We start from the raw sequence: 22,942 nt of genomic DNA on the forward strand, positions 1-22,942 counted from the left end.
ATTTTTTATTTTGGGGCCAGAAACTTCCCTTTTGACCAGGAAGAAGAAGAAGGAGTAGTAGTTAAACAATAGAATAACTTCAGAAATTCCACAAGTAGAGAGTGCTGAGCCAGGCAAGCTCTCCCAGATGTTAAAAAATAACGTTAAGCCTCAATAAATAAAACAGTGTGATCCCAGTACATGGAAAACAGATGAAAAGAAATTGCCTAGAAAAGTCAGAAATGAACAGAAACCCATTTGAGAATTTAATGTATTTTGAGGGTGGCATTACAAGTTTGAGAGGAAAGGATGGATTCTTAACAAACAATACTGAGCCATTTAGGGGAGAAAAGCATGCTTGTGGGAAAAGAAAAAAAAACCTTAAGCTGTAAAAACTTAAAAATTAATAAATGTAAAAGGCTCAAATATCATTTTTGGGGGGGGTGTGTGTGTGGTTTAAAATATGGAATCCTGCAAACATTGGCAACTTACTCTCTTTTTTTAAGCTGCCACGTCGGAAACATCTCTCCAGTCCCTTCGGTAGTTGCAAATGGTTCCATCGAGCTGATCGATGGCGGCACACGCATTCTCCAAGGGAAGGGTTGTAGGTTGTTTGCTGGGCTTTGTTGCTATAAATAATGCCGACAAGCACGTCCTTGTCGCCAGGCCCTCTCGGCTGTAGTGTGACAGATCTTTCTGCATGCGAGCTAATACTGCGTTTTTAGGATATATTATTAGAAGTGAATTTGCTGAGTCAGGGAGTACACGTTTCAATGCAGCACAGCTAGGCGACTCGTGACACTATTGCGTCCTGTCCAACCGCGTGTAATGTCCATTCTCCCGCGGTCTCGTGATCACAGGATGGCCAGCGTGGTGCAGGGGGTCGCCTGTGGCTGCTAAGGACTTCCCAGCAGACTCCCCAGCCGACTTCCTGCTCCCTTCGCCCCAACATTGGGCCAACTCTCCGTTTTCCCCGCACCCCCTGGGGGAGGCCCAGCCTTCTTCTCAGGGGCAGGAAGGAGGGGCTGAAAGGTCTGCAGAAGCGGGTGGGCCACAGGCCTCAGGGGAGAGTGCAGGATCCAAGCCCTTCCCTCAGGTTCTGGGATCCAACTCACGCACCTCCTCCCACGCCTGCCCCTTCTTTGGAACCTCCACCTTCTGGAGAATTCCTCAGCCTCCACCCCTGACTTGCGGGCTGTTCCCAGGCCTCACAGGCTTGCAGCCCAAGGCTGCCCTCCTCTGGACACAGGATAGGTGGAGGCAGTGACATGGACGGCGTGTCGGCAGAGATGTGAACAGATTAATATGGAGATAGTTACCAGCATAGAAGTATGTTTCTGGAAACAGAGAGGACGCCCACCACGGCCCTTCTTGATGTTCTGACAGCTGCACCCCTTTCCCACCAGCTGTCAGCCTGACCTGAAGGGTCCTGCAAGGCCCAGCAGCCACCCACCTTGTGCTCCAGGAACCTGACCTCACAAGGTTCCCCACGTGACTTGGCCCCTCACAGCCTCAGGCCTTTGCACGTTGGTCTGCCTCCACAAGGATGCGGGCTTCCAGGTGGTTCCTCTGTGCACCTCCTCCTGATCCTTGAAATGTCAGCAAAATCCTTCCCCTGGTCACTCTGGGCCTCTCCAACGGCTTCTGGTCTTTCCTGGGAGTCACGGCCCTGCAATCTCATGCGCCACTGCTGTGAAAATACTTATTGCCTTGTGCTGGGGCTCTCTCTCTCTGCAAATGTCTGAGCTGCACCAGAGCAGAGACGGAGGGTCTTCGTCTTTTCAACTCTGAGGACACATGCCGTGGACTCATTAACCTGATGGAAAACCCCGCTCTGTGTGGCCCTGGGCATATCAGCCCCCTTCTTTGATTTTCAATGGTGTCAGCTGGAAAGTGAGGATGGAATCCTACCTGATGCATTCTGAAGACACCAGAGGTCGCCTTTGCCTTGTTTTCAGGGGGGATCTCTAATGTCCACTAGCTTTCTGCATAATGAGGCACCACTGGCATAGCCTTGGCCAGTGTGATTCAGTTGGTTGGAGTGTCGTCCCATAACCGAAGTGTCACAGGTTCGATTCCCAGTCAGGGCACATGCCTGGGTTGGGGGTTTGGTCCCTGGTCGGAGTGTGTTCAAGAGGATACCGATCAATGTTTCTCTCTCACATTTATGTTTTTCTCCCTCTCCTTCTCTTCCCCCGTCTCTAAAACCCATAAGACTGTCCTCAGGGGAGGATAAAAAAAATAAAAGAATATTTATCCGCACATCTCACATGCCAGGGCCAGTTTGTAGACTATCTCAGTGAGCTCTCTCAGCCACACTGGCTGCCAGCACAGATGAGGACACTGCCAGCAAGACAAGGGGACATCACTGGCTCTGGGTCCTGGCCCATGGACTGATCTGTTGTCCCTTTCCACCTGTAGTGGACACTTCTCAGTTCTGCTCACCCAGCACCCCGCTGCTGAGAGCTTTGTGCAATAACTGTGCCTTTTTTTTTCTTCTGTATGGGTGGTGCTTTGACATCTGGGGCCTGGCTGACAGGGCCAGCCAATTCCTGGAGGTAATCATGAGCGCACCCATGCCCAGGCCTTTCCCACGCGGACCCAGCAGCCCACAGCCCAGGCTCCCTGCCACTTCCCTTTTCAAGACATTACACTCCAGGATGTGACCCTTCAGCCTGATCTCCCCAGGGCCAGGTTCCAGGTACCTCAGGACCCCACGAGGCTGCTGAAATTATTCAAACCAGCTAACCTTAAGCCTCCTTATCCCGCCCCATGTGCTCCTTCTTGAAGAAGCCACAGCAACTGCTCTCACCACGGTTCCCCTCTCTGCCTCTGCCTCCTGGCTGACCCTGGCGCTTCCCTGTGTGGCCCTGCATGGCTTGTGATGCTCTGTTCTGTTGGGATCTGTGAGAATAACAAACTGTCTTTTTAATTTATTTTTGGGAGGAGGGGTGGTGAGAGGGAAGGGAGGGAGAAAGAGAGGGAGAGAAACAGCGATGTGAGAGAGAAACATCCATTGGCTTCCTCTCTAGGCACCCCCAACTGGGACTGAAAACAAACCCAGAAACCTGGGCATGTGCCCTGGCCAGGAATTGCACCGGAGACCTTTCACTTTGCAGAACGATGCCCAACCGACTGGGCCAAACCCGTCAGGGCTAACAGACTGTCTTTTCAATGGCGATCATCTGACCTATTGGCCTCACTCGAAATAATAACATCTGCACTTTAAAACACTTTGCTGCTAACAAATTACCCTGTGGCCCTCTTCTCAGGATGCCTCTTGGGGTCTAAGTGCTTGGGACTTTGTGTCCCAGCCCCCTCTCAGGACACGGAGCCCATGACTAAACAGAGAGGTGTAGTAGCAAGTCTCCAAATATGGCCCCCAGTGACCATGCCATCCCCCCATTAACACCTTGGAGTAGTCGCCTCCCATATTCAGCCTGGATGGCCTGACTTGCAATAACCAATACAAACGGTGGAAGGAACATTGGGTCTGTTCCAAGCTCAGTCTTTAAGAGACTGGCAGTTTCCACTTCCTCTCCGAGGGAGGGTCACTTTGGCAAAGACCTGAGCTACCTCCTAAGGAGTCCATGTCTCTGTGGGAGAGACCACATGCAGAGGGAGGGCACTGAGACCGCACGGAGAATGAGAGAAGTCCAGCTTCTTCCAGCCCTGATGAGTCCAGCCTAGGAGCCACCCCTGCCAAGGCTCCAGACACGTATGAGAGTGCCACGTTGGATCTCACAGCCCTAGCCGACAGCATATGGTGCTGAAGAACCGCCTGGCTGAGCCCAGTCAACCCACAGAATTGTGAACAACTGTAGACAGTGATAATTTTACGACACTACATTTTGAGGTGGTTTGTGATTCAGCTTTAAAAACCTAAACGGGGATCTCCCTTTGCCCTAAAGGCCCAGTTCCATTTATTGCAAGGTGGGAAAGACTCCACAACTTCATATATCCTCAGGGACCAGGCTGAGGTCGGAACTTCACCTGACAGCACATACCTGGTGCTCTTCTTCCCTCTCGCTGTCCCATTTCACCCACTCCCTTTGGCTTCCTCCTGGGAGCATTTCTTTAATAAATCTTGGACACGTGGATCTTGTCTCAGGCTCTGCTTCCAAGAGAATCTAACCTCGTACGTAACGGTTCTGATTTTCTCACTTCCAACCGAAAGCCGAGGGAAGCCTAGTTCTCTGTTCTCCCTCCCCACTCCTTCCTGCCCCTCTCCTGCATCCAAAAAAAGCATACACCACCTTCCCGATGCCCCAGCGACAGGTAGCCGTGTAGTGAGTAGGATGAGAAGAAGAAGACATCCAAGAGGTCTCGGAAGGAAGCAGCGAGCAGATTGTTCGCCCTGGACCGCAGCAAATGAGACCTCCCTTCCCCCACCACACGATCGTGGAGGTCAGGGCAGGCGAAAGTCAGGTGGTTGGCATGTGGGCAGCATTTAGGGGCCAGGTGGAGATGAGGGTCGTTTCTGATTCTGGGTTTGTGGTGGGAGGGGATTCTGCTAGTTGTGCCGACTCCTCCCTCAAGGAGTCTGTCTTGGTGACCTCCCCATCCCTACCAGTTCTCAGTCCCTCAGAAACCCAGAATCTTTCACCAGGGACCCTCCAGCAGGTCCCACAGCCGGGTGCCACTGGAATCAGATAGATCAGTGGAGAAGATGCTGGGGGCTGGGGGACCACAGCCCAGTGGAGGACCCCCACTCAGAGCTTCCAGCCAGTCCAAGGAGTCCATGGGGCCCCTGGGAGACGGGGATGGGGAGTTTGTGGGGGACGGGAGCGAGGAAGAGAAGACAGATGAGAGGCCTTCGGAGTCTGGGGAGGGGGACAGCACATCGAAAGAGCCTGGGAAGTCCAGGGGGATAGGGGGCAGCAGGTCTGCGGGGGAAGAAATGGAGTGTGAACTTAGGGAGGCAGGGATCCAGACCCCAGACCCCTAGGGGCTTCCCGTTTCCAGGAGTCCAGAACCTCAGCCCCCTTTGCTCCTAAATCTAGAAGTTCGTCTCTTACCACCAGATTCCACCTGATCCTCCAGGATGTCCTCGATGCCCCGGTTCGGTAGCAACTGCGGACGGGCAGAAGCGGAGTGAAACTGGGACTCCGGCCCGAATCCTGACCGGGGACCACTGGCCCAGTCCCTCTCACCTGCGCCCTCCGGATCGCTTCCTGCAGCTCCTCCTCCAGAGTCAGGGCTGCTGAGGCTGGTGCTGAGGAAGGGGTCAGAGCTGGAGCCGGAGTTGGAGACGGAGACTGAGACGGAGCCGGAGCGGTCACGAAGTTTCCCGCGGCACGAGGAACAGCGGGCAGGGGAGATGCTGGGCTTGGCTTGGACTAGAACCCAGAAGACCGTGTTTCTATAAGCCACGCCCACTCGGTGCTACTCCACTCCCTTTAACCTGTGGCTCCACCCACTGGTCCCTGCCCGGTCCTTCGCTCCACAATCCCCCCTCCGCCACACCCCTTATTCTCTCATTGGCTTCTCCTTCCCCCCTTAGCCACGGTCCCCACGCTTCATTGGCTATTCTTTTCTCAAATTCCCGCCTCGTCCTGCTTTGTCTTCTCCTTATTGGTCCGCACGCCCCGCCCTTACCGAACCCTGCCGTCGGGCGGCTACGAGGGCTTTAGGCCTGAGGCGTGGCCAGGGAGCACCCGCGGGACAGTCCTCGCGCCGTGGCTTCGGCCGCTCGCGGGACGGGGCCCCTCCGCGCATGCGCTCCAGGAGCATCGACTTGGTCCCGGACACCGGGAGGCCCCGCAGGCGCAGCTGCTGCCGGAGCTCTGAGACCTGGAGCGGGGGGCGGGGAGAGGCCGTGCTGGGCGGGCTCCAGAGCGCAGGAGATATGCAGGGGCTGGACAGTTGGAAACCGAGAGAGGAGGGACTGGGGACCCCAGGTCCTGAATCTCTGATGGGGCTGAGGCTGCAGGGTTAAACTTCTGCGTCCCCACCGAGGCTGAGGGCCAGTCTGGGAAGCTGCTCTCCACACTCACCGTCAGCTCCTCCAGTTTAAGGGTCTGAAGTTCCAACTTGTGTGAAGGAGACGAGGGGTTGGAGACTCCTGGGAGGGAGGGAGGGAGGGGAGTGGGCTTCATCCTAGCGATAGTGGTGGGGGAGGGGAAACAGAGGTTAGAGGGGGCACACAGAGAAAAGGCGTTCTTGGATCCTTAAATATGGGGACTCATGAAGATGCAGGAAAATAGGGGCCTAGAATTCTGGGTCCCTGAGGGAGCAAACCCAGGAGGCTAGCTCCTGTGCATGGGAGAGGAGAGGCTGGGGGCTCAGACTCAGGCCTGAAGCTGGGACTTCTAGAAACTGAAGGAAGAGGGGCTGGGGACCTGGACTCTTGTGTCCTGGGGGAGAAGGGGACTAAGGGCGGATTCCCCTGACCTTAGACTTGGTTTGAAGGAGGAGGATGCTGAGGGCTTGAACTTCCTGGAGGATAGGAACAGAGGTCATACCTAGAAGGTGGCTGCTGTGATTTCATCTCTTCACACAGAGGTGGCCCAGGGGGACCCTCAGCCGATCCTTTGGCCTGAGGGTCTGCCCTAGACCCTTGTCTTGGCTCTGGGGGAATGTACTGGTGGTATGTCAAGTTCCCCTTTGGCTTGGCCTCCCTCCAATGTTGGGAGATCTTGGGCGACTCCTGAAAAAGCAGGTGTGATGCCACATGCTTCAGCTCCCTTCCTACTTCGCTGTCCCAGAGCCCCACGAGAAGAATGGGGTCAGCTTGGCACCACCAGAGAGGAGCAAAAAAGCCAGCAGCAAGGAGGACCAAAGCTAGACTCAGAGGGACCCTCAGTCCAGTGGAGACTGACCTTCTTCAGCGACTTCCAAGGGCAGCGTTGTGACTCAGGGTGCAGAACGCCCAGACTGGAGCAGAGAGGGGCAGGACCTGAGGGTGAGGCTGCGGTGGGGGCCAGAGCTGGGGCTGAGGCTGAGATCCAGGGATCTGAATCTGAGACTGGAGAGGCGGTGAAGGATCCCGAGAGGCCTGCAGGCAGTGAGGAGGCAGGGAGGAGCAAGGCTGTGTGGGGAGGAGGGTCCTAGAGGACTCAGACTCCCCCCCTCTGGTGTGGGGACAACACGACCAGGGAGCAACACCCAAGTGGTGGGAGCTGGGTGCCTGGATGCCTGGATCTGCAAGCAGAGGGGCTGGAAACCCAGAGTTTTATATTCTCAAGAAAGGCAAAATCATGTCCTCAGTCACCAAGGGGTGTGGTGGCTGAAGATCACAGATTTCTGGGGTTTTGCTAGAACGGGTGGCGCAGCACTCCTGGTCTTGGGGAGAGAGAGATAGAAGAAAGCCACGTCCTGAAATTCCCATGTGTGCTGAATGTGGAGTCTGGGACATTTCCTTCTGGATTCCCTCATTTCGCTGGAGTGGGGATAACGGAAGAGCACCCAGGGGTGGGGTGGCAGGGGACCAGTATTCCTGGGACCTCCAGAGAGGACAGGATGGGATGATTTTCGGTGATGCCTGGGGCTGAGGGACCGAGGCTCAGAAACCAGCAAGGGAAGCTGGCAGCTGCACTCCAGCAGGCCCCAGCGAGTCAGGGCCACCATCCCCTCCCTTTCAGGGCCCACACTTACTCGGGTCCTGATACCGTCTGTGGATCCGAAGCTGGAGGACTGTGGAGGGAAGAAGGGAGTGGGAGGAGAAAGGCGGGAAGGGAGTGTCCAGGAGCCTGGCCTGGCAGGCGGCTCCAGCTGCAGTTGTTGGCGGGACACGCGTGCCCAGCCCCCTCACACACACCCCATGCAGGCTTCCCTTTCCAGGGCCTCCCGCCTGCTCCCTGCCAGCAGAGCGCCAAGGGCCAGAGCCATTCTGGGGCTAGGTGCCAGCCGGCACGGATGCAGGAGGCAGCCCTGCCCCCAACTCCACCTGCCCCCTTCAGGAGTGTGTGCCCACCCCACCCTTGGCACAAGCACCATCTTGGCAGCCCGACCCATTTGTTCCTCGCCTGCTTTTATCCCTGCACTCCGCTTTGCACACGCTGGCTGTCTTCTGTGCCACTTCCCCAAAGTCACCCTCTCTGCACACCCACCTTCAAACAGGCATCTCCCTGGGCTTTAGTTTTGCACACACACCACTTTTGTGCACTTGTAGGTACCCTTTGACACTCTTCGCTCTTCACTTTCTTGCCACTCCCCAAGCCACATCAACACACTTATTTGCACATTCAGGGTGTGGTCCCTTTGCACATTTCTGCTCTTTATACCGTTGCACTCTTTTGCACACTCCTTGCTTTTTGTTACTGTGTCTTTGTGCTCACCCAGTCACAGGAGCACCCTCATTTGCACACTCAAGTGTACTTTTTCTACTCAGGAAATGACCTCCAGTTCCACTCACTTGCACACTTCTTACCTGCACTGGGACCTAAAATACAACTTTGACAGTTTCAAAGCTTGATAGCTCACAGTCCCCTAACCCACATTCTCACACTGGTTACTCCCAAATCACTCTGTGCACTTCACTTTGCACACATGTCAGTGTAAGCCCCTGTTCCTTTGCATTACCTGACCCACTGAACCCCCACCCCTACCTGTCCACTCCCCACTGTTTGCATGAGCATTGTACCAGCCATCTGCACACACACTGATTCAGCACAGCTTAACCCCCTTGCTGGGGCCTCCTTTATGCACAAGTGTTCTTTTGCACAGAAAACACATGCCTCATGGGCCCCATCACCCCCTTCCAACCTCACCACACCCTGCACACTCCCAGAGTTAAAGTATTCCCTGGACCCAGAGAACCCCTTTCCTACAAGCACAGAGAGAAGTCTCTCACCAGATCGGAACTTGGAGCGAATGATTTGGGAGCGCTGGGAGGAAGCCGCCAGGGTCATTGCCAAGCCTGGGATGGGGACCTGGACTAGAAGGAGGGCAGGACCCCCACAAGAGGCAGGGGCAGAATGGAAGTCAGGAGGCTGCCCCTGCATGTGGAAGCAGCTGGGAAAGAGCCTGAAGGACTCGGGGACAGGAGAGGCCTTGGGCCATAACTTCTGGATCCCTGGGGAAGGAAGAGGCTGGGGAACCAGACTCTGGAGCCTGTGGGGAGAAAGGACCTGGGACCTGGGACTCCTGGGTACTAAAAGGGAGGACACTGGGGCCCTGGTCCCCTGGGCCTATGAAAGGGGAGGAAGGAGAAAGGGGTGAAGGGCCAGAACTTAATACTCTGAGAGGACGAGAATCCAACATCCTTGGTCAAAAGGAGGAAAGGACCTGATAGGTCCCTAGGGCACGGGAAAGTCTCTTCTATCTGCATTTGTCAGCCACCATGGTCTGTGGGGAAGGGACTGGGTCCAGAGAGGGGACAGAAGAGTTAAGATGAGTCTCCCATCCACACACCCCCATACCCAGGGGCTTCTCACCAGGTGGCCTTGCTGTGGCTGTGCTCTGGGGCAGGTTGTCCCACCGTCTTAGGCTGAGGCCGCGGGTTCCACCCTACTAGCCTGGGACCCCCCCTTCTTGGGGCGTGCCCAGAGCCCATGAAGAGGGGAGGGGAGACAGAAGTCCCGCCTGGAACCCTGAGAAAGGGCGGGAGCACCGGCTGAGAGGGACTGGGGCGGGGCAGACAGCGGGGTTCCCTGGCTCGCTCCTCCTCCGCGTCCTGGCGCTGCGGGGTCGGGCGGGGCGGCGGCAGGCGGACTGACAGAAGCAGGTGCGGAGAGTGGCGCCGGGCGAGCAGCAGAGGCAGGTGGTCGCGTCCCGACCCCGCAGGCAGGTGCCACCTGTCGCTTACTTTTTCCCTGACGCAGCAACAGGAGTCGGATTCAGGGGAGTGAAAAGTTCAGACTGGAGCCCTGGACTCCAGGGTCTGAGGGAGGGGGGAGACAGGGACCTGCATAACTGCGTTTGAAGGAAAGGGGGCGGGGCCTGGGCTCTTGGGTCTGAGGGAGCAGTGGGCTGGGACCCCAGCTTCCAGATGCTGGGAATAGGGACAAAGAGGTGTTGAGACTCCGCAGTGCGCCCGACAGACAGGAAGGCCCAGAGGGAGCCCAGGCTCCTGGGTCTGAGGGAGGAGGGGGCTAGAGTGGACTTGGAGATCAAAACGAGATGATGGCTGGTTCCCACTGGCAGCGCTGAGGGCCTGACATATGGCAGAGCAAGCTTACAGCTCTGTCCTAAGATTCGTGGGAGGCCCCAGGGCTCCTGGGTTGGATTACGTGCAAGAGGGCAAGCTGAGGCCGTGGTTATAAATACCCCCTCGTAGTCGGCAAGAGCCCAACGCTCCAGGCAGTGTGGGCCCCGGCGCCAGTGTCCGCAGGAAATCATCATCACTAACGCTCCCCGGTCTTAACAAGTGAGGCGTTGCCAATACCACAGATACCTTTATTTCTCCTGGCACTCAAAGCCCAAGCCCATCTACCCACCGTCCCATCCTCTACGACCCCAAAACTCGAACTCCCAGCATTCCAAGCGGGAAAGAACTACAACTCCCAGAAAGTTCTGCGCTCAGTTGGGCTCCATTGAGTAGAAGCCGAGCAATTTTCAAGGCTCGCGCATTCGTTTCTATTGGTTTTCAAGGAGGCGTGGCTACAGGAGGCCCGTGGCGGTGATTGGCCGGAAGTTCCTGCTGCTCAAGATCCCAGAGGAGGCGCCGGAGTCTGCGCAGTTCACGGTGCAGGGCGTCGTCCGTTACCGGCCCTGTGAGGCGCAGACGCGAGCTACCCAAGGGCAGGATGAGGGGAGGGTGGGAGGAGAAGCTTTCGAAGATGTCCCCTGTGAGAGCGCAAACACGGAGTTAAAATCTGAAAATGGGCGTTAGGCAGCAATATTAAAAAGGGGCTGTGTCACATCCGAAGGAAGAAAACTTCAATCCCCAGCAACTCCTGGAGCGGGGGTCCACTCAAACGCGACCCTTGGAGTCTCCAAGCATCATGGGAGTTGTAGTTCAGACTATGAAAGGATACAGTTGCCTGGGAAACGGGTGATATTGTTGGGTTCTTGGGTCCATGAGGAAGGAAGGGCTAGAAATCTAGTTTTACGGATTCCTTCGAATGGAGGTTCTGGACCCGGGAGTCCTAGATGACAGGGAGGGTAGTTTGTGGGAGAAAGAAGCTGGGGAATCTGAACCCCTAGGAAAACAAGGGGGCTGGGGGCTTGAACTCCTGTATCCTGGAGAGAAGGGAATTGAGGTCCAGCACTTGGTGACTCAGGGAGGAGAGGGCTAGGGGTCCAGAATCCTGAGGCAAAAGGAGGAAGGGGCTAGGGCTATGGATTCTTAGGTCCTGAGGACAGAAGAAAGCTGATAGTCACAATGCCGGTCCCCATCTCTCCTCACCTGTGTCCACAGAATCTCGTTCTGTAGGGGGAGGGTCCCAAGAGGGTGGAGGCCCGTGGCCAGGACCCAGCTGGTAGTGGCTGAGCAGATGGTGGAGCTGAGCAGGGGTCAGCGTGGGGTGGTCAGTGCGTAGACTGTTCCACGAAGCCTGGTGGGAAGATGAGTTGAGAAGGCTTTGATCACCATGGAGCAGCTGAAAAATCTTAAATGGAAAGCCCTCTGTAAAGCGGGTGGACGTAGTGAGATGCACCCGTGTGGGTGCAATGTCTTTTGGGCACCGTGAAGCCTGGTTGTCACCGAAGTGATGGCAAGGGTGTGCTCTGGGGGGGGGGGGGGCAGGGGTTTAAATGAGATTTGCTGGAGAATTAATGAAGATAGGAGCAGGATGAGATGGAAAGAAACAAAATTAGCCATTCATTCATAGCATTGAAGTTGGTGATGAGTGTGTGGGGATGGATATTCCAGTGTGACTATTTTTTGTATCTTTGAAAATTTCCACACCTAACCTAGCTGGCATCAGAATCATGAGTGTGATTAAAAAACCACAGACTCTGGACCCAGATTGTCCGGGTTCAGAAACTCCAGCTTGGTGCCCTGGCTGGTGTAGCTCAGTGGATCGAGCATGGGCTGAGAACCAAAGGGTCACTGGTTCAATTCCCGGTCAGGGCACGTGCCTGGGTTGCAGACCAGGCTCCCAGTGGAGGCCACATGAGAGACAACCACACACTGATGTTTCTCTCCCTCTCTTTCTCCTTCCCTTCCCCTCTCTTTAAAAATAAATAAAAATTAAAACACACACACACACACACAAAACAAACCCCACCCCAGCTTGGTGCCTTATTACCTTCCGGCAAGTCACTGTGCCTCACTTTCCTCATCTGTGAATTGGGAGAGATTAGGAACTACCTACTAGGGTTATTATGAATATTCAATATGGCAAGATTATAAAGTACTTAGAACACTGCCCGGACTTATTAAATACTCTGCCAAGTTTGACAAATAAATAAATGAAATCAAGTGACCTAGTCATCCTGATTCTGTTTCCTTGTCTGAGAAAAAATTGGCAATTAATAACCTACCTGACGGGGCATTCAGCTAGAAATGCTAAATAGTGTCTGACATGTGGTTTATGTTCAATGAATGTTTTAACCATCACATCGCTCTCAGACTAGACTTCCTGAATCAGTATGTCTGAGGGGTGGGGCCCTGGAAACTGTTTTTAATAAGTCCCACCGGGATTCAGATGCAGCCCAGTTTGGACACTTGCATGGCACCTCCTTATAGCTGCCAATGCATCATCCATGGCATCTGAGCTGGGACTGGTGATAACATGGAGTTCAAGGGAAGATCCAAGGGTAAGATAAGCTGAACACAGAGGATGACTGAGAAGTCAGAGGTCAAGGGTCAGGAATCACCTTGAGCAGGGATGTGCGGGGCACACAGAGCAGGTTCACAGCCATTGACAGTTTCCGGAAGAACTCGGTGGCAATGTCCCCCAGCCCAGCCCCCTGCAGCCAGTCTAAGACAAGGTCCAGGTTGGTCCGGATTTGGACAGCTCGAGACCACTGATAGAAAGGTCGGCCTTGACCTGTGGGGGAAGGGTATGAACAGCAGTGGGTGTGTGGACCCTGGCCTTCTGCCTCCCAGACCCCTCCCGTCCTGTAGCTTGGGATCTGGAGCGTGCTTTCCAGTCCCTAAAGGTTGGGCCTTGGCCTGTTATGTGTCTGACTCTCAACATGGATCGCAGTGGTCTGTCCATGCCTCCTTGACCCTCCCAGTCTGACCCTCCCAGTCTGACCCTCACCTCGTTCCATCAGTGAGTTGAGAAGGGATGCATTGGAGAAGAAGAACAAGTAGCCAAAAGTCTGTGACACAAGGTCCGGATGCAGCTCGCACTGGCTGGTCAGTTCCAGAGCTGCCTGGAACACGCCTAGGGTAGGTCTCAAACCCAGGGGCATGGCCTCCAGCTCCGCGCCAGGTCCCGGAAGCTCTGCCCCACCTGTGAAAGGGTTACTGTCCAGGAGAGCAGGCAGTGTTGAATAGAGAGTCTAAGGAGATACAGAGATGCAAACAAGTGATCAGACCACAACTCCCTAGAGGTGACAGGGTAGTAGCCCACCCAGATAGTGGAGAGCTCCACCAAAGGTTTCTGGGAATTGTAGTCCATCCTGCCTTCAACACCCTGAAGATCTGTCTCCATGAGCAATTTCCTACTTTCCATTGGGTTTCTAGCATTCATCAAGCCTGGGACACCTCAAGTCTTAAGAAAGTCTTTGCAGAAGTTTCTTGCATATTTTAAGACCACCCTTGGTGCCCTATGGGACACAGCTCCTCAACAGAAACAGCTTAAGGAGGACAAAAGATCTGAACAAAGAGGCCCCCTTCAATCAAAGAATTATTTATCCAGAATCCCCGAAGGAAAGAGAAAGAATGGAGAGTCAGGAAGTGGGAGTGGGGTGGCAGTTAGCCAGTGGAGAGCGAGATGACAAGGACAGGAAATGAGGTCAGAGCCAGAAAAGAAAGAACAGCGCACTTGGCAGGGATGTGCAGGAAGTAAAGCCTTGAAGGAAAGGGGTTCGCCAATCAAGGCTCCTCCAGGGACACAGACTGTCTGTCCCCAAAGATCCCCTTTCATTTCACAGATAGGGAATCGGACCCCCATAAGCCAGGAACCCTGAGAATTCCAAGAAGCAACGCTAAGGGTGAGGGTGGTATTGGGGGGGGGGGCAGGGGGGAGGGACCTGGGGCAGCAAGTAGCTCCTGTAGGATGGACACTCCAGGGAGAAAAAGGTCTGTGGCTCAGAAAAGAGAGTGAATTCAGAGTGATAGAAAGTGAAGTCAGCAGACACAGGGAGAGAGGACTGATTAAAGAGGACCTGTAGTTTAAATAACAGTAGCTAACACTATTCGATCTCGTTATATCGATACGCCTGTGTATTTATTTATCTATCTAACAACTTATCAGTGACTGAAGACCGAACTTAGGAAAAGGGAGCTGGAGACCGTGATTATGTGATATAACCAGGTAGGGAGGCCAGACTGTCCGGAAGGGACAGTTGCAGAGACGGGAAGAGAACCCAGGAAGGCAGGAAGTGACATGCGCTCAGGCAGGAAGTGCCGTCAGAGTAGCAAAATGGGAAGTGATATCAGCGAAGCAGGAAATCTTGTGAGGTCAAAGAGGAAGTGCCCCCAGAGCCACGTGAGGGAGTTCACGCGGGAAGTGAAGGGATGCCAGAGGGGAAGCGGGAGTCCGGGCCAACCTTGGTGAGGTAGTAGACAGACTGCTGGAAGGTACACATGATGACCTCGTCCAGGAGGGCCATGGCCTCGTCACACAGCTCCAGGTCATTGCAGAGCTGTGGGTCTGAGGGCACGTCTGGGGGTGAGAGGGAGAGCCGGGGGCTGGCAGATGGGAGCCCGGGTCCCCGGGTTTGGGAGGCGGCAGGGGGCTTGGACAGGCCTGCGTCAGGGCCCGAGCTCACCCTCCTGGTCGGCCTCCTTCTCCATCTCCAGCACCTTCTCCTGCACGAAGCTCAGCAGCTCCGTGGTGTTGGCCATCCACAGCATGAGGGGCCGCAGCTCCACCGACACCGCCTCGGGGGTCAAGGGCTCCTCAGGGACGCCCTCCGGGTGGCTGGGGAGGGAGGATGGGACCTGTGATCCTTGCCCAACCCCACCATTGCGTCCAAACCCTGAGATCTGGGTCTAGTTGTGGATTCAGTCTAACCCCCATTTCCCGGCTGGACAAGTCGAGTCCTGAGGAAGAGCCAAAACTTGAGTTCTGACATGCGTGGAGTGAACAGAACTGACCGCAAGCCCCAACCCCTTCATCCCTCAAGATGCTTCTCCCCAGAACTCCTCTTACTTCTCAGGCTGACGGTCTCCAATCTCCTTAATCTTTTCCTGTGAAACAGTAAGATTAGAATCAAGGTGAGGGGGGTCGAGGACACAGGCCCATGCGTTTTTCTAGAAGCCCTTTTTCAGAGACTCTCCTCACTTTTCAAATGGACTCTAACTCTCAGGCTTCAGAATGGACTCTCCTCTTCTAAAACATACACCTCTGTGATGGTGAGCGATCTGTCTCCCTCAGGTCCACTTCTCAGAGTTGCTTCTTACCCCCAAGGAACTTCCCAAATCCTCTAATAGGCCCTACCACACTAGTATGTAACCCCCTCTCCCCCCCGGGGGCTTCTCCCTGCACTTCTGGGTTTGCCCCCCCACCACCTCTCGCACTGGTCTCGCCCACTCCTGCTCCAAGCTTCAGACCCAGTGGGCTTCCTGCCTCAGTTCTCAGAATGGTCTCTTCCAACTTTTCATATAACAGGGTCTCTTCCCCCTCACCCCCACGCCTCCATCTCCACGAAGAGTTTCCTCCATAAGGTGGATCTTGCAGGGGGATGAATCCGCAACTCCCAGCATCCCTTCGGACCCCCTGTTTTATAGCCCAAGCCCCTCCTGAGGCACCTTGGGAGACTAGTGTCACCCTGCCCCGCTCTGAAACTGGGGTGAAAGGTGCGGGGAGGACCTGGGATGTAAGTGGGGCCGGGCAGCGGTAGGGTCGCTCACCCAGACAGCCTCCTTGATAAGCCGGGCCAGGCGGCCCAGCAGGCGCGGCAGGTGGCCCAGCTCCAGCTCCCGCGCTGAGTGCTGCACGCACAGAGCCAGCAGCGTGGCGGGCCCGAGCGGTGGCAGGTCCCCGGCGCCAGCGGCCGCGGTGCGCACGATCTCCCCAAGCAGCGCCTCCTCCTCGCGCGGCCGGAAACGCAGCACGGGCTCGCGGCCATCCAGGTAAGCGGCCAGCGCCTCGCCACGCTCCTGCAGGCCACGGCCACACAGGCGGCAAGAGAAGGCCCAGCCAGGACCCGGAGGCGCGACCCCGGGGCGTGCAGGCAGCCAGGGCGGCCGCGCCGCCCCTGAGCCCCCGTTGCGGGGGTCCTTGTACATGAAGAGGAAGTGCTCGCCCAGCCCCAGCAGGTCGCCCGGGTGCAGCTCGGCCTCACGAAGCAGCAGGCACCCATTGTGCGTGACCGGCGCTCCCCGGGAGGGGCGCACCATGGCCGGGGGCTCAGGGCCCGCGCGCACCGTGCAGTGACGTGGCAGGATGTCTGGGGCGTTGAGAAAGGTGTCCACGTATGGGGCCGGGGACCCACCACGGGCTGAGGAGTTCCCACCACGGCCGAACACGTGCTGCTCCCGCGTCATCACGTAGACCACGAAGTCCTGTGGGGAGTGTGAAGATGCGGTGGTAAGAATACCGTTTCCCGTGGATGGACGCTTTCAAGGAGGTCTCTTTAGCACAGTCCACTCTCCCATCGACTGCCTCCCATGTATGAACACTTCCAGGGAGGTCTCCGGGACCCCAAAGGCTCGCCAATTACCCCCGCCTCCCAGGAGGGCCAGCCCACAACACGGGGCCTGAAGACCTGATACTTAGAAGAAAACCCCTTCTTGCCGTGGACACCACCAGGCCCCTCCCTACAAAAACGGATACTTCCCAGATCTTTTTCTGACACATTTTTCCCTTCTCCTTGCCTGCTCTGAACGGACAGTTTCAAGGCAATCCCTTCCCACACTGGACTCTCCCATGACATCCAACCCGGAGAATGGGCCCTTCCAAAGACACCGCGCCCCCCATGACCGCAATGGACTACCCCACTGCCCTCCCCCTCAAAGAATGGACCTTTCCAAGGAAAGCTTCTTTCCCCAAGGATCACACCCATTTCCCTACCCCAGACCCCACTTACCCATCATTCCACCCCATGGTGGAGGCTTCTAGAGACATTTCTCCTTGCCAAAACAGTCACCCTCAATATTCCCAAATCAAGGAACACATACTTTTAAAGAGACTCCCCTTTTGAGCAAAGATTTCTGCCATGATCTCCACCCCATGAATGGACACTTCCAAGGAGACCCATTTCAATGATGGACTCGTTTTTTTCCCACCCTGTGATGGACCTGCCTGCAAGGAGACATAACCCTACAAGGGACTCACCTGTTAGCCCCTCTCCCATGGTGGAGGCTTCCGGAGCCACTCCCCCTTCCATCAGTGGATGCTCTCGGTATTCCCATCCCCAAAAAAGTATGTTTCCAAGGACATCTCCAAATAGTGGCACTTCTAGCGACCACACCATGTTAATACATGTGTTCAAGGAGGCCCTCTTCTTACAGTGGAGTGTCCCATGCCATCCACCCAGTGAAAAGGTGCATTGCAGAAGACCCCTCCCCCCCAAAATGACTCTCCCATCTCCATCCTATAAAAGTGGAATAGCTTGGGCTGATTCCCTTCTTCAAGTAGACCCTTCTGTCCTTCACTCAGGTCTGAGAGGACTCATTCTGATATTCCCAGATCCTCTTTCTGCACCAAACACTCCTATATGACCTTTATCTCATGGGTGGACTTTTCTAAAGACACCCCTTCCTATGACAGGTTCGCTCATCTGCCTGTCTAGAAAGATGGACCTTTCCAGTCTGACCACCTACTGAAGGGAGGCTCTCCCGTTTTCCATCCCTGTCTCAAGGAATGGAATGATCCAAAATATATGAACTCCATTTCTGAAATGGGCTCTCCTCTTCCTTACACCAGGAAGAGACGCTTCCACAGCACACACCATGAACTCTCCAGTTACGGCCACCCATGCATAGAGAAATGCACATAAATCCCTTTCTGTGATTGATTCACCTCTTACTCGTTTCCAAGGATCGGACACTTCCAGTAAAGCCTTTTTCTTACAAAGGAATGTCTCATGAACATCACCCAAAAGAATGGATGTTTCTGACGTTTCCCCCTCTTCCCATAACACACTGTCTTATACACCCCCAAATAGATCCTTCCAATTTGACTGCATTCCCAAAATTGACCCTCCTTTCTCCAGTCTTGTCTGGAGGAATGGGCTGTTGTGATATATGTAAACTCCTTTCTACAATGGACTTGCCCTGTCCCGTTGCCTCAACAAAAGAATGAGTTCTTCTGTGCAAGCTCTTCTCTGAATAGTCTTAAACTCTCACTCATACACAGAGCCAAGCCGCCAACCCAATTGGATCTCTCTCTGGTAGTACAAATGGAACTGTTCAGTCAATTTCACCACCTTCTACAGTGGGCTTTCCCATGGGACCCAATGGTACCTGTTGAGCTTGGCTGTTTCACTGTTAGCAGAAGCCAGCAACCTCATAAGGATGGCTCTTCTACTCATCACACAAAAATGAGTATTTCCACTAATACCTTACAGTTCTATGACCCTCAACTGCTCATCCTTTCTCCCTCTCTGACCCTTAATAAACAAAGTCTATTGCCACCTAAATATGTAAAATAGAAGGATCAGGACCACCTGCCCCCATCAGCAATGATCAAATCATGCCAATGTAAACAATCTTTTGAAAAAGGATGCCCTGACTGGTGTAGCTCAGTGGGTTGAACATTGTCTTGGAAGCAAAAGGTTATGGGTTCAATTCTGGTCAGGGTGCATACCTGGGTTGCAGGCCAGGTCCGTGGTTGGGGTGTGTGCAAGAGGCAACTGATAGATGTTTGTCTCACACACTGATGTTTCTCTCCCCCTCTCTCTCCCTCCTTTCCCCTCCCTCTAAAAATAAATGCACAAAATCTTTAAAAAAGGATGAGTCCACTCCTCTGCTGAAAATATTAGGCTTCCCCAGAAGATAGACTCTTCTATTATTCCCCCTCAAGAAATAGACACCTTTAAGGAGATTTCCTTTCTACAATAGCCTCTCTTATTCACCCTTGAGGAAGACAATGTTTTTCTCCAACTTCAAATGAAAAGAACTATTCCCTACTTGTCCCAGAATCTTCTCCGGCCATCTATCCACCATTCCTACCATCCTCTCTGACAATATCTCCTGCCTTTCTGGGATCATGCTTTCCAGCATCCCTGAGACTACCACCACGACCCAAGGAATTCTGGGGTTGTAGTTTTATTACCCTTTAACCGAAGAGTGGAGCATAGGGCTTTCTCCATAGGACAGGCTGTGCTTACCTGGGCATCCTGGTAGCCCTGGAGCAGCAGGAAGTAGGGATGGTTGCTGGGGGCCTGGATGAGGCACTGCGTCAACTGATCAAAGTCGCCAGGGTCTGTAGGTCCGATTTGGGCATCCACTGCCCCTGGGGCCATGCTAAGTGCCTGCTGCCTGCGCTCCTGCTGCCTCCGCCGCCGACCCTGCAGGCTGAGCTCTGACACACTGCGCCGCAGGGACAGATTTTCCGAGCGCTCCTTGCCCGCTGACCCAGGCTGGGGCCCTGACCCTGACCCTGGGCCGGGGCTGGCCAGCGCCGCGCCACCGGATGCTGCCCGGGAGCGGTTCTTCTGTGGCCGCCATAAGGCAGGGCCCGTGCCTGCAGAGAGATTGAAAGCAATGAGGCCACAACTGGGAAAAGACACAGGGAGAGACAGACTCAGAGATCTGGAGATTATCAAGAGACCAAGAATTGGCTACAGAGAGATGAAGCTGTTTCCCATATTTAGGTTTTTGCATATGCTCTTCCCTGTGCCTGGAACATACTTTCTGCCTGACTCCTACCCGTCTTGAAGTTTTCAGCTCAGAAGTTCACTCATTCTTTCAACTAATATATTTTGAATACCTATGATGTGTTGGACACTGTTCTGGGCACTAGGGACTTTGTAGTGAACAGGGAAGCCCCTGCCCCCAGGGAAACAGAACACCCTCCCCTGACATTCCAAGCTGAAGCAGAGGGCAGCACGCTTGGGCACGTTGGGCTTTGTCTGGGCCCCGCACAGCTCGGGCATACAGTAGGTGCCTAGTGGAAGTGAAGTGAACTAGTGAACTGATGTGTTTCACTAGGCTATAGAATCCAGGAGGAAGGAAACTTCACCTGTCGGTGTCCCTATTGTATTCCCCCAGGGTCCTAAATAATGTATGGCCCAGAGCAGGTGCCCAGTGAATGCTGTTTGGAGGAGGGGAAATAAAGACAATAATGGTTATAATTGCCATTTCTTATTAAGCAACTGATGTGCCAAGAACTGTGCTGAAATTATTTATGTGCACTCTCTCACTGAATCTTCCCTTAGCATTTTGCTGAGTTTAACTGGCTAAGAATGGATTGGAATCTCAGCTTGAGTTCAAAGCCCATCAGCTTAACTGCCACACCACTCTACTTTCCAAAAGGAGACTCAGAAACGGAAAAAAGGTACAGGGCTCCTTGCGCTGCTCCTACTCCTGTGAGCCTGGCCCCACCCAAGCCAGGCTCTGCCATGCACCCTCAAGCCCCCACCCTCGGACTTGGCAGCCAATCCAGCTCCAGGCCACCTGCTCTAAGGCCCACCCCTCTGAGGTCCCGCCCATTCCTAAGCTTTGATCTGGCAGCACATTTCTTCGCATCCACCACCCACCACCTTCTAGTCTCCATCCACATAAATCTCTTCAGGAGCCACTTCAACCTACTACTTTGAGAGGCCGCACCCAGCACCTCCTCTTCCAGGCTACTCTATTCTGCAAACCCTACCCCAGCCAGCACCATAGGCCCCGCCCAGGAGCGCCACACTTATCCCAAGGACTCTAGCCTAGCCCTTCTGGCTGACCCTGGTGCGGCCCCAGCTCCTACCTCCCCTAGACCCAGTGCCGCAGGTCCCACCTAGTCCCCTTCCAAGGGACCCTCTTCCCGCCCTGCAGGCCCCGCCTCTCTGGCCCCGCCCCCAAAACCAGCCAATCCTTCTCACTAGCCCCGCCCCAAACCAACCCCAGCCCCGCAGGCCCCGCCCCCAAAGTTCCGCGGGCCGGCTCACCTTCGTTGTCCGAAGCCCCGTAGGCCTCCTGCTCCAGGCGGCGGGCTTCCTCCCGGCCACGCAGCTCGAAACGCCGCGCCCAGCCTGGCCGCGCCCGCCACAGTTCCTGCACCAGCAGCGGGCGCTCCAAGTCGCCCAGCACGCGCAGGTGCTCCGCCCGCCACTCGCCGTTGCCTACGCCAGTCGCTGGCCTGCCCAGCGCGTCGCACAGCGCAAAGGCATCCACGCAGTTGCTCTCACCGGGGCCGCTGCCCGGGCTGCTGGCTAGCCCATAGCGCTCCAGTGCCTCGGCCACCAGCTCGCGTGCCGTGGAGTGCGCCGTGGCCAGCACACTCTTGTAGTTAGCTCCCGACGCCAGTCCGGCGCCGAAAATCTTGAGGACCCCCGGGGGCGCAGTGGCGCGAGTGGCCAGGGAGGGCTCAGGGGCCACGCCCGCCGCCAGGTCAGGCAGCTTCTTCTCGCTGGCCCAGCGCTGCGCGCTCCCGGGGGTCCCGGGACCTCCCGTGCCGCCAGATCCCGTGGCTCCGGTGCCCGAGCCCCGAAAGAGCTGGGAGATGCGCTTGGCGCGACTCCCCGAGGCTCCCCCGGCCGCCTTAATCGCGCCCACCCGCCGCAGCTCCACGTGCGGCGGCGGCGGGGGCAGTGGCTCGCTGCTGCGGCTCCCCGTGTCTGAAGAGGAAGACCTGGGAGCAGCGATGCGGGGAAGAGAGACCCAGAAAGACACGCAGGGACAGGGGAGTTAGAGAAGGAGGGAGGAGAACAGAGACCCAGACAGGAGGGTAGGGAGACCCAGAGGTGGAGTGACAGACCCATGGAGAGGAGACAGAGACCCACAGAAAATCCCAGAGCGTAGGGTGTATGGAAATGGAGGATGGGCAGAAGCCGGAGGCAGAGGGAGAGATAAAATAAATAAATAAGTAAGTAAGTAAAGGCGAGTCCCACAGAAGGAAATTGCAAGGGGTGAGCAGGGAGGGGAGGAGGAAGGTGACTCAAACCCACGATCCTTCTGGGTCCCCATCCCTGTGGCCACGGGCCTAAGTCCATCTCCAGGTCCCACACTCCCCCCAACCCCCTCCGATGTGACCGTGGCCCACGGTGGCCTCTCGAATGCCAGCTCACTTGCCCAGGCAGGGGTCCCTGGCACTGCCCAGTGTGGGGAAGGGGTCGTAACCAAGGCAGACAGGAGGCAGATGGGCCGGAGCAGGAGTTTCGAGGAGGAGGCCACTTACTTGACGGAGGCAGCGCTGGGCCAGCGCCGCCCCAACTTGGCCAGCTGCTTCCTGGGAGAATTGATCCACAGGCCCACGGGGAGATGCAGCTTCCCAAAGCGGGGGCTCCCGCCCTCCTTCCGTTCACCAGATAGCATGGCCCTAAGGGAGGGTGGGTGAGGCCCCAGCTGCTGAGGCTCTGAGTGGTGGGGATGGGCTGGAGGGGCGCCTGGACTCACTCAGAGCAGGGAGAGGGGACTGGGGCTCGGATCCCGAGTCTGGGTAGAGGAGAGGGAGGATGGGAGCCTGGACTCCTGGGTGTGGGGATGGGAAGTGGCTGAGGACTGATTCCTGGGTCTGAGGAAGGAGGGATCGGGACTCCTTGGTCCCCAGCTCTTACCCTGCTTCGGGTCCCAGCAGCACCCGGGGGGCCCTGGCTCCGTTGGCCGGGTCTGTTCCTGACCCCACTGCTCCTCGGCCCCAGCTCCCAGCCTTTCCTCTCGGCCCCAGCTCCCAGCACTGGGTGGGGGACAGGAAAAGGCAAGAGGAAACCCCGGCAGGAAGAGCGGGGAGGGGGCGTCCTGTGAGGGAACGGGGCCTGGGGGAGGGTAGGGCTGGCTCTGCCCCACTCCTTGATTCTGGAATTCTGTTGCTGCCAGGACCCAGGGGTCCTGATCTCCAGCCCCTCCTCCCTCAGATGGAAGACCATCCCC

The 22,942-nt window shown here is 55.8% G+C and overlaps 2 protein-coding genes across 4 annotated transcripts; both read right to left on the minus strand.

Annotated features, from left to right (window-relative positions):
* Positions 1-222: 222 nt before the first annotated feature.
* MAMSTR (MEF2 activating motif and SAP domain containing transcriptional regulator) lies at positions 223-9,480 on the minus strand. 3 transcript variants are annotated; one of them, XR_006787736.1, is made up of 11 exons: positions 9,357-9,480; positions 8,774-8,857; positions 7,576-7,614; positions 6,801-6,976; positions 6,444-6,628; positions 5,976-6,078; positions 5,578-5,772; positions 5,133-5,318; positions 4,998-5,052; positions 1,891-4,865; positions 223-1,795 (listed from the first exon to the last, which is right to left on the minus strand). XR_006787736.1 is itself a non-coding variant. In XM_045856264.1 (10 exons), exons 2-10 carry the CDS (start codon positions 8,829-8,831, stop codon positions 4,582-4,584), a joined length of 1,281 nt encoding a protein of 426 aa, XP_045712220.1. In that variant the 5' UTR covers positions 8,832-8,857; positions 9,357-9,480; the 3' UTR covers positions 223-4,581. The 3 variants fall into 3 exon arrangements, 2 of the variants coding, with proteins under 2 accessions (XP_045712220.1, XP_045712221.1); XM_045856264.1 differs by having other exon boundaries at positions 223-4,865; XM_045856265.1 differs by having other exon boundaries at positions 223-4,865; positions 8,774-8,852; positions 9,357-9,429.
* An 823-nt stretch (positions 9,481-10,303) lies between these two features.
* Positions 10,304-22,741, minus strand: RASIP1 (Ras interacting protein 1). The gene is made up of 12 exons (XM_045856209.1): positions 22,630-22,741; positions 22,251-22,391; positions 21,022-21,704; positions 19,258-19,613; positions 15,836-16,489; positions 15,135-15,172; positions 14,752-14,903; positions 14,530-14,633; positions 13,074-13,317; positions 12,685-12,857; positions 11,270-11,417; positions 10,304-10,707 (listed from the first exon to the last, which is right to left on the minus strand). The coding sequence occupies exons 2-12, from the start codon at positions 22,385-22,387 to the stop codon at positions 10,508-10,510; spliced, it is 2,889 nt and encodes a 962-aa protein (XP_045712165.1). The 5' UTR covers positions 22,388-22,391; positions 22,630-22,741; the 3' UTR covers positions 10,304-10,507.
* Positions 22,742-22,942: the final 201 nt, after the last annotated feature.

The sequence above is a fragment of the Phyllostomus hastatus genome, unplaced genomic scaffold, assembly GCF_019186645.2.
Source record: "Phyllostomus hastatus isolate PE091 unplaced genomic scaffold, TTU_PhHast_1.1 phas_scaffold_1224, whole genome shotgun sequence".
Taxonomy (NCBI): domain Eukaryota; kingdom Metazoa; phylum Chordata; class Mammalia; order Chiroptera; family Phyllostomidae; genus Phyllostomus; species Phyllostomus hastatus.